Source organism: Salmo trutta, unplaced genomic scaffold, assembly GCF_901001165.1.
Source record: "Salmo trutta unplaced genomic scaffold, fSalTru1.1, whole genome shotgun sequence".
Classification (NCBI taxonomy): Eukaryota; Metazoa; Chordata; class Actinopteri; order Salmoniformes; family Salmonidae; genus Salmo; species Salmo trutta.
In genome coordinates this window covers 5,001-15,000 of record NW_021823486.1, presented here as the reverse complement: position 1 = coordinate 15,000, position 10,000 = coordinate 5,001, and the positions used below count along the sequence as shown (strand labels likewise).

Genomic DNA, 10,000 nt, shown 5'->3' with positions numbered 1-10,000 from the left:
CTGGGGAGGTATGGCTGTCTAAACCCCAACCTTAAAGGGATGGTCTGGGGAGGTATGGCTGTCTAAACCCCAACCTTAAAGGGATGGTCTGGGGAGGTATGGCTGTCTAAACCCCAACCTTAAAGGGATGGTCTGGGGAGGTATGGCTGTCTAAACCCCAACCTTAAAGGGATGGTCTGGGGAGGTATGGCTGTCTAAACCCCAACCTTAAAGGGATGGTCTGGGGAGGTATGGCTGTCTAAACCCTGAACCTTAAAGGGATGGTCTGGGGAGGTATGGCTGTCTAAACCCCAACCTTAAAGGGATGGTCTGGGGACGTATGGCTGTCTAAACCCTGATCCTTAAAGGGATGGTCTGGGGAGGTATGGCTGTCTAAACCCCGAACCTTAAAGGGATGGTCTGGGGAGGTATGGCTGTCTAAACCCTGAACCTTAAAGGGATGGTCTGGGGAGGTATGGCTGTCTAAACCCCCAACCTTAAAGGGATGGTCTGGGGAGGTATGGCTGTCTAAACCCCCAACCTTAAAGGGATGGTCTGGGGAGGTATGGCTGTCTAACCCCAACCTTAAAGGGATGGTCTGGGGAGGTATGGCTGTCTAAACCCTGAACCTTAAGGGGATGGTCTGGGGAGGTATGGCTGTCTAAACCCCAACCTTAAAGGGATGGTCTGGGGAGGTATGGCTGTCTAACCCCAACCTTAAAGGGATGGTCTGGGGAGGTATGGCTGTCTAAACCCCGAACCTTAAAGGGATGGTCTGGGGAGGTATGGCTGTCTAACCCCAACCTTAAAGGGATGGTCTGGGGAGGTATGGCTGTCTAAACCCCAACCTTAAAGGGATGGTCTGGGGAGGTATGGCTGTCTAACCCCAACCTTAAAGGGATGGTCTGGGGAGGTATGGCTGTCTAAACCCTGAACCTTAAAGGGATGGTCTGGGGAGGTATGGCTGTCTAAACCCCGAACCTTAAAGGGATGTTCTGGGGAAGGATAATTCACTGTATGGTTGGATTAGAGGAGCTGCCCCTCTTAATGTAGTATCCCTGTAATATGGAATATCTCTCCTCCGGGATATTCCACTGTATGGTTGGATTAGAGGGCTGCCCCTCTTAATGTAGTATCCCTGTAATATGGAATATCTCTCCTCCGGGATATTCCACTGTATGGTTGGATTAGAGGGCTGCCCCTCTTAATGTAGTATCCCTGTAATATGGAATATCTCTCCTCCGGGATATTCCACTGTATGGTTGGATTAGAGGGCTGCCCCTGTGTGTCTCTCAGAGGCATAAAGCAGAAGGTGTTGGGTTCTTTGGTAAATGAAGTGACTTTGCTGTGTTGTACTGCAGGCGGATGGCCAGGAGGTGGCGTCTGTGGTCAGTGCTCAGGAGATCAGAGTCGTAGCTGAACTGCTACAGATCTCCCCCGAGGGACTCCAGAAGGCCATCACACACAAAGTCACGGTCAGGACATCGCCTTTCCGCTGAGCATCTCTACTCCCTGAATACAGTATCTAGTACTCTATCATCTCTGCTCTATCCTCTCTACTCCCTGAATACAGTATCTAGTACTCTATCATCTCTGCTCTATCCTCTCTACTCCCTGAATACAGTATCTAGTACTCTATCATCTCTGCTCTATCCTCTCTACTCCCTGAATACAGTATCTAGTACTCTATCATCTCTGCTCTATCCTCTCTACTCCCTGAATACAGTATCTAGTACTCTATCATCTCTGCTCTATCCTCTCTACTCCCTGAATACAGTATCTAGTACTCTATCATCTCTGCTCTATCCTCTCTACTCCCTGAATACAGTATCTAGTACTCTATCATCTCTGCTCTATCCTCTCTACTCCCTGAATACAGTATCTAGTACTCTATCATCTCTGCTCTATCCTCTCTACTCCCTGAATACAGTATCTAGTACTCTATCATCTCTACTCTATCATCTCTGCTCTATCATCTCTGCTCTACCATCTCTACTCTATCATCTCTACTCTATCATCTGTAGTCTCTACCATCTCTGCTCTATCATCTCTGCTCTATCATCTCTACTCTATCATCTCTGCTCTATCATCTCTGCTCTATCATCTGTAGTCTCTACCATCTCTGCTCTATCATCTCTGCTCTACCATCTCTACTCTATCATCTCTGCTCTATCATCTCTGCTCTATCATCTCTACTCTATCATCTCTACTCTACCATCTCTACTCTATCATCTCTACTCTATCATCTCTGCTCTATCATCTCTACTCTATCATCTGTAGTCTCTACCATCTCTGCTCTATCATCTCTACTCTATCATCTCTACTCTATCATCTCTACTCTATCATCTGTAGTCTCTACCATCTCTGCTCTATCATCTCTACTCTACCATCTCTACTCTATCATCTCTACTCTATCATCTGTAGTCTCTATCATCTCTGCTCTATCATCTCTGCTCTATCATCTCTACTCTATCATCTCTGCTCTATCATCTCTGCTCTATCATCTCTGCTCTATCATCACTACTCTATCATCTCTACTCTATCATCTCTACTCTATCATCTGTAGTCTCTATCATCTCTGCTCTATCATCTGTAGTCTCTATCATCTCTGCTCTATCATCTGTAGTCTCTATCATCTCTACTCTATCATCTCTACTCTATCATCTGTAGGATGTCCAATCAATTGAATTTACCACAGGTGGACTCCAATCAAGTTGTAGAAACATCTCAAGGAAGATCAATGGAAACAGGATGCACTTGAGCTCAATTGAGTGTGGAAAAAGTCAAGGCATTACTCACACTGTGTTTGACGTAGGGGTCAGGGGTCACACACAGGTCAATTACTGTTCACCTCAGAGAGGAAGAGGAAGTAGAAAAATAGATTGGTTGCGTGATCGACCTTTTAAGGAGAGAGAGAGAGAGAGGAAGACTCAGTCGGAAAACATTTGTTCACTGCAAATATAGAGAAAGAGTACGGCTTTCCTTTGATTGGTTGTGATGAGTTGTGTTCCACCAATCGGAGCAGTGTGTTCAGTCGGTAACTAACTGAGCTCTCTGTGTTGTGTCTCTTCAGGAGACGATGAGGGACAAAATCTACACCCCTCTGACTGTAGAGAGCGCTGTAGATGCCAGGTAAGACCCGCACGCTCTAACTTCACTACAACTCCCAGCATGCACTCTTCAGCGCGCTGTAGATGCCAGGTAAGACCCGCACGCTCTAACTTCACTACAACTCCCAGCATGCACTCTTTAGCGCGCTCTAACTTCACTACAACTCCCAGCATGCACTCTTCAGCACGCTGTAGACGCCAGGTAAGACCCGCAGCTAACACGCTCTAACTTCACTACAACTCCCAGCATGCACTTTTCAGTGCGCTGTAGACGCCAGGTAAGACCCGCACGCTCTAACTTCACTACAACTCCCAGCATGCACTCTTCAGCGCGCTGTAGACGCCAGGTAGGACCCGCACGCTCTACCTTCACTACAACTCCCAGCATGCACTCTTCAGCGTGCTGTAGACGCCAGGTAGGACCCGCACGCTCTAACTTCACTACAACTCCCAGCATGCACTTTTCAGCGCGCTGTAGACGCCAGGTAGGACCCGCAGCTAACGCTCTCTAACTTCACTACAACTCCCAGCATGCACTCTTCAGCGTGCTGTAGACGCCAGGTAGGACCCGCACGCTCTAACTTCACTACAACTCCCAGCATGCACTCTTCAGCGTGCTGTAGACGCCAGGTAGGACCCGCACGCTCTAACTTCACTACAACTCCCAGCATGCACTCTTCAGCGTGCTGTAGACGCCAGGTAGGACCCGCACGCTCTACCTTCACTACAACTCCCAGCATGCACTCTTCAGCGTGCTGTAGACGCCAGGTAGGACCCGCACGCTCTACCTTCACTACAACTCCCAGCATGCACTCTTCAGCGTGCTGTAGACATGCCACTTGTTAATCTGTCTGTCTGTCTGTCTGTCTGTCTGTCTGTCTGTCTGTCTGTCTGTCTGTCTGTCTGTCTCCTGCTCCAGAGATGCTGTTGCCAAGATTCTGTACGCTCTGTTGTTCCACTGGCTGACTGAGAGGATTAATGGACAGGTTTACCCTCGACATCACGCTCTGTCCATATCTGTCCTGGATATATATGGCTTTGAGGTACTCCACTTTATCCTTCCCTCCATCTCTCTCTCCCTCCCGCCCTCCAGCTCTCTCTCCCTCCCTCCATCTCTCTCTCCCTCCGTCCCTCCATCTCTCTCTCCCTCCCTCCATCTCCGTCCCTCCACCTCTCTCTCCCTCTGTCTGTCCCTCCACCTTTCTCTCCCTCCATCTCTCCCTCCCTCCATCTGTCCCTCCATCTCTCTCTCCCTCCGTCTGTCCCTCCATCTCTCTCTCCCTTCCTCCGTCCCTCCATCTCTCTCTCCCTCCATCTCTCTCTCCCTCTGTCTGTCCCTCCATCTCTCTCTCCCTCTGTCTGTCCCTCCATCTCTCTCTCCCTCCATCTGTCCCTCCATCTCTCTCTCCCTCCATCTCTCTCTCCCTTCGTCCCTCCATCTCTCTCTCCCTCCCTCCATCTCCGTCCCTCCACCTCTCTCTCCCTCTGTCTGTCCCTCCACCTTTCTCTCCCTCCATCTCTCTCTCCCTCCATCCGTCCCTCCACCTCTCTCTCTCTCCCTCCGTCTGTCCCTCCATCTCTCTCTCCCTCTGTCTATCCCTCCATCTCTCTCTCCCTCCATCTGTCCCTCCATCTCTCTCTCCCTCCATCTCTCTCTCCCTCTGTCTGTCCCTCCATCTCTCTCTCTCTCCCTCCATCTCTCTCCCTCTGTCTGTCCCTCCATCTCTCTCTCCCTCCCTCCCTTCGTCCCTCCATCTCTCGCTCCATCCACCCCTTGACACCACGCTCTGTCCACTAAGAACACCTTCCTAATATTGCATTGCATGAAGCTGGTTGAGAGAATACCAAGAGTGTTCAAAGCTGTCATCAAGTCAACGGGTGGCTACTTTGAACAATCTCAAATATAAAATATATTTTGATTTGTTAAACACTTTTTTTTGGTTACTACATGATTCCATATGTGTTATATCATAGTTTTGATGTCTTCACTATTATTCTACAATGTAGAAAATAGTAAAAAGTGAAGAAAAAGCCTTGAATGAGTATGTGTGTCCAAACGTTTGACTGGTACTGTGTGTATCAGGGTGGATGAACAGGTAGCTGCCAGAACAAAGGAAACACCAACATAATGTGTTTTAATAGGGTGTTGGACAACCACCAATCAGAACAGCTTTAAAACACCTTGGCATGAATAAGAATTTGTTCTTTATGTTCTTAACTGACTTGCCTAGTTAAATAAAGGTTAAATTAATATGATATATATATATATTTTAAATACATTACCTTAACCATGCTAATTGCTTAATTAACTCAGGAACACCATCTGTGTAGAAGCACCTGCTTTCAATATACCTTGAATCCCTCGTTAACTTGTGTTTCTATTATTCTGTCAGTTAGCCGTATCTAACCCAGTATCTCTGTCTCCTCCAGGACCTGTTTTTCAACAGCTTTGAGCAGCTCTGTATTAACTATGCTAATGAGTACCTGCAGTTCTTCTTCAATGGGATCGTCTTCAGACAGGAACAGGTGAGTGTTACGTGTTATGATGCGTTATGAAGCCTGTATGAAGCCTATTTGTCATCTGCCTGTCAGGAGAAGTACAACAGCGAGCAGATCCTGTGGCGGGATGACCTGTTATAATTGTTAGTGTGTGTATGAAGCCTTATGAAGCCTTATGATGCCTTTATGTGGTGTGTTATTTTACATTAACATGTTGGTCATTTAGCAGACGTTCTTATCCAGAGAGACTTACAGTTATTGCATTCATCTGAAGATAGCTAGGTGATTGCTAGGTGGGACAACCACATATTACAGGCATATAATGCAAATAGTCTGGGTAGCCATTTGATTAGATGTTCAGGAGTCTTATGGCTTGAGGGTAGAAGCTGTTTAGAAGCCTCTTGGACCTAGACTTGGTGCTCCGGTACCGCTTGCCGTGCGGAAGCAGAGAGAACAGTCTATGACTAGGGTGGCTGGAGTCTTTGACAATTTTTAGGTCCTTCCTCTGACACCGCCTGGTATAGAGGTCCTGGATGGCAGGGAACTTGGCCCCAGTGATGTACTGGGCCGTACGCACTACCCTCTGTAGTGCCTTACGGTCGGAGGCCGAGCAGTTGCCATACCCGGCAGTGATGCAACCAGTCAGGATGCTCTCGATGGTGCAGCTGTCGAACCTTTTGAGGATCTGAGGACCCATGCCAAATTTTTTCAGTCTCCTGAGGGGGAATAGGTTTTGTCGTGCCCTCTTCACGACTGTCTTGGTGTGCTTGGACCATGTTAGTTTGTTGGTGATGTGGACGCCAAGGAACTTGAAGCTCTCAAACTGCTCCACTGCAGCCCCGTCGATGAGAATGGGGACGTGCTCGGTCCTCCTTTTCCTGTAGTCCACAATCATCTCCTTAGTCTTGATCACGTTGAGGGAGAGGTTGTTGTCCTGGCACCACACGGTTCAGGTCTCTGACCTCCTCCCTATAGGCTGGTTCGTTGTTGTCTGTGATCAGGCCTACCACTGTTAAACAGGTGAATGTTCACCTGTTTAAAGGTCTTACTCACATCGGCTATATGGAGAGCGTGATCACACAGTCATCCGGAACAGCTGGTGCTCTCATGCATGTTTCAGTGTTATTTGCCTTGAAGCGAGCATAGAAGTAGTTTAGGTCGTCTGGTAGGCTCGTGTCACTGGTCAGCTCTCGGCTGTGCTTCCCTTTGTGGTCTGTAATGGTTTGCAAGCCCTGCCACATCCGATGAGCACCGGAGCCAGTGTAGTACGATTCAATCTTAGTCCTGTATTGACGCTTTGCCTGTTTGATGGTTCGTCGGAGGGCATAGCGGGATTTCTTATAAGCTTCCGGGTTAGAGTCCTGCTCCTTGAAAGGGGCAGCTATACCCTTTAGCTCAGTGCGGATGTTGCCTGTAATCCATGGCTTCTGGTTGGGGTATGTACGTACAGTCACTGTGGGGACGACGTCGTCGATGCACTTATTGATGAACCTAGTGACTGATGTGGTGTACTCCTCAATGCCATCGGAAGAATCCCGGACCATATTCCAGTCTGTGATAGCAAAACAGTCCTGTAGTTTAGCATCTGCTTCATCTGACCACTTTTTTATTGATCGAGTCAAATCAAATCAAATTTATTTATATAGCCCTTCGTACATCAGCTGAAATCTCAAAGTGCTGTACAGAAACCCAGCCTAAAACCCCAAACAGCTAGCAATGCATGTGAAAGAAGCACGGTGGCTGGGAAAAACTCCCTAGGAAAAACTCCTGAGAAAGGCCAAAAACCTAGGAAGAAACCTAGAGAGGAACCAGGCTATGAGGGGTGGCCAGTCCTCTTCTGGCTGTGCCGGGTGGATATTATAACAGAACATGGTCAAGATGTTAAAATGTTCGTAAATGACCAGCATGGTCAAATAATAATAATCATAGTAATTGTCGAGGGTGCAACAAGCACGTCCGGTGAACAGGTCAGGGTTCCGTAGCCGCAGGCAGAACAGTTGAAACTGGAGCAGCAGCATGGCCAGGTGGACTGGGGACAGCAAGGAGTCATCATGCCAGGTAGTCCTGAGGCATGGTCCTAGGGCTCAGGTCCTCCGAGAGAAAGAAAGAAAGAGAGAAAGAGAGAATTAGAGAGAGCATATTTACATTCACACAGGACACCGGATAAGACAAGAGAATACTCCAGATGTAACAGACTGACCCTAGCCCCCCGACACATAAACTACTGCAGCATAAATACTGGAGGCTGAGACAGGAGGGATCAGAAGACACTGTGGCCCCATCCGATGATACCCCCGGACAGGGCCAAACAGGCAGGATATAACCCCACCCACTTTGCCAAAGCACAGCCCCCACACCACTAGAGGGATATCTACAACCACCAACTTACCGTCCGAAGACAAGGCCGAGTATAGCCCACAAAGATCTCCGCCACGGCACAACCCAAGGGGGGGGGGGCGCCAACCCAGACAGGAAGACCACGTCAGTGGCTCAACCTACTCGAGTGACGCACCCCTCCCATGGACGGCATGGAAGAACACCAGTAAGTCAGTGACTCAGCCCCTGTAAAAGGGTAAGAGGCAGAGAATCCCAGTGGGAAGAGGGGAACCGACAAGGCAGAGACAGCAAGGGCGGTTCGTTGCTCCAGCCTTTCCGTTCACCTTCACACTCCTGGGCCAGACTATACTTAATCATAGGACCTACTGAAGAGATAAGTCTTCAGTAAAGACTTAAAGGTTGAGACTGAGTCTGCGTCTCTCACATGGGTAGGCAGACCATTCCATAAAAATGGAGCTCTATAGGAGAAAGCCCTACCTCCAGCCGTTTGCTTAGAAATTCTAGGGACAATTAGGAGGCCTGCGTCTTGTGACCGTAGCGTACGTGTAGGTATGTACGGCAGGACCAAATCGGAAAGATAGGTAGGAGCAAGCCCATGTAATGCTTTGTAGGTTAGCAGTAAAACCTTGAAATCAGCCCTTGCCTTAACAGGAAGCCAGTGTAGGGAGGCTAGCACTGGAGTAATATGATCAAATTTTTTGGTTCTAGTCAGGATTCTAGCAGCCGTATTTAGCACTAACTGAAGTTTGTTTAGTGCTTTATCCGGGTAGCCGGAAAGTAGAGCATTGCAGTAGTCGAGCCTAGAAGTAACAAAAGCATGGATTAATTTTTCTGCGTCATTTTTGGACAGAAAGTTTCTGATTTTTGCAATGTTACGTAGATGGAAAAAAGCTGTCCTTGAAACAGTCTTGATATGTTTTTCAAAAGAGAGATGAGGGTCCAGAGTAACGCCAAGGTCCTTCACAGTTTTATTTGAGACGACTGTACAACCATCCAGATTATTTGTCAGATTCAGCAGAAGATCTCTTTGTTTCTTGGGACCTAGGACAAGCATCTCTGTTTTGTCCGAGTTTAAAAGTAGAACATTTGCAGCCATCCACTTCCTTATGTCTGAAACACAGGCTTCTAGCGAGGGCAATTTTGGGGCCTCACCATGTTTCATTGAAATGTACAGCTGTGTGTCGTCCGCATAGCAGTGAAATTTAACATTATGTTTTCGAATGACATCCCCAAGAGGTAAAATATATAGTGAAAACAATAGTGGTCCTAGAACGGAACCTTGAGGAACACCGAAATTTACAATTGATTTGTCAGAGGACGAACCATTCACAGAGACAAACTGATATCTTTCCGACAGATAAGATCTAAACCAGGCCAGAACTTGTCCATGTAGACCATTTTGGGTTTCCAATCTCTCCAAAAGAATGTGGTGATCGATGGTATCAAAAGCGGCACTAAGATCTAGGAGCATGAGGACAGATGCAGAGCCTCGGTCTGACGTCATTAAAAGGTCATTTACCACCTTCACAAGTGCAGTCTCAGTGCTATGATGGGGTCTAAAACCAGACTGAAGCGTTTCGTATACATTGTTTGTCTTCAGGAAGGCAGTGAGTTGCTGCGCAACAACTTTTTCAAAAATTTTTGAGAGGAATGGAAGATTCGATATAGGCCGATAGTTTTTTATAATTTCTGGGTCAAGATTCGGCTTTTTCAAGAGAGGCTTTATTACTGCCACTTTTAGTGAGCTTGGTACACATCCGGTGGATAGAGAGCCGTTTATTATGTTCAACATAGGAGGGCCAAGCACAGGAAGCAGCTCTTTCAGTAGTTTAGTTGGAATAGGGTCCAGTATGCAGCTTGAGGGTTTGGAGGCCATGATTATTTTCATCATTATGTCAAGAGATATAGTACTAAAACACTTTAGTATCTCCCTTGATCCTAGGTCCTGGCAGAGTTGTGCAGACTCAGGACAATGGAGCCCTGGAGGAATACCCAGATTTAAAGAGGAGTCCGTAATTTGCTTTCTAATGATCATGATCTTTTCCTCAAAGAAGTTCATAAATTTATTACTGCTG

The 10,000-nt window shown here is 47.4% G+C and overlaps 1 protein-coding gene across 1 annotated transcript in view; it reads left to right on the top strand.

The window, feature by feature from the left end:
• Positions 1–10,000, top strand: part of LOC115191137 (unconventional myosin-XV) — a 28,338-nt gene that overhangs the window by 13,618 nt on the left and 4,720 nt on the right. The window contains exons 10-13 of the mRNA XM_029749104.1: positions 1,341–1,454; positions 3,053–3,111; positions 4,009–4,132; positions 5,520–5,615. Of these exons, the coding sequence (XP_029604964.1) occupies positions 1,341–1,454; positions 3,053–3,111; positions 4,009–4,132; positions 5,520–5,615 (393 nt within the window). The remainder of the gene's footprint in view (positions 1–1,340; positions 1,455–3,052; positions 3,112–4,008; positions 4,133–5,519; positions 5,616–10,000) is intronic.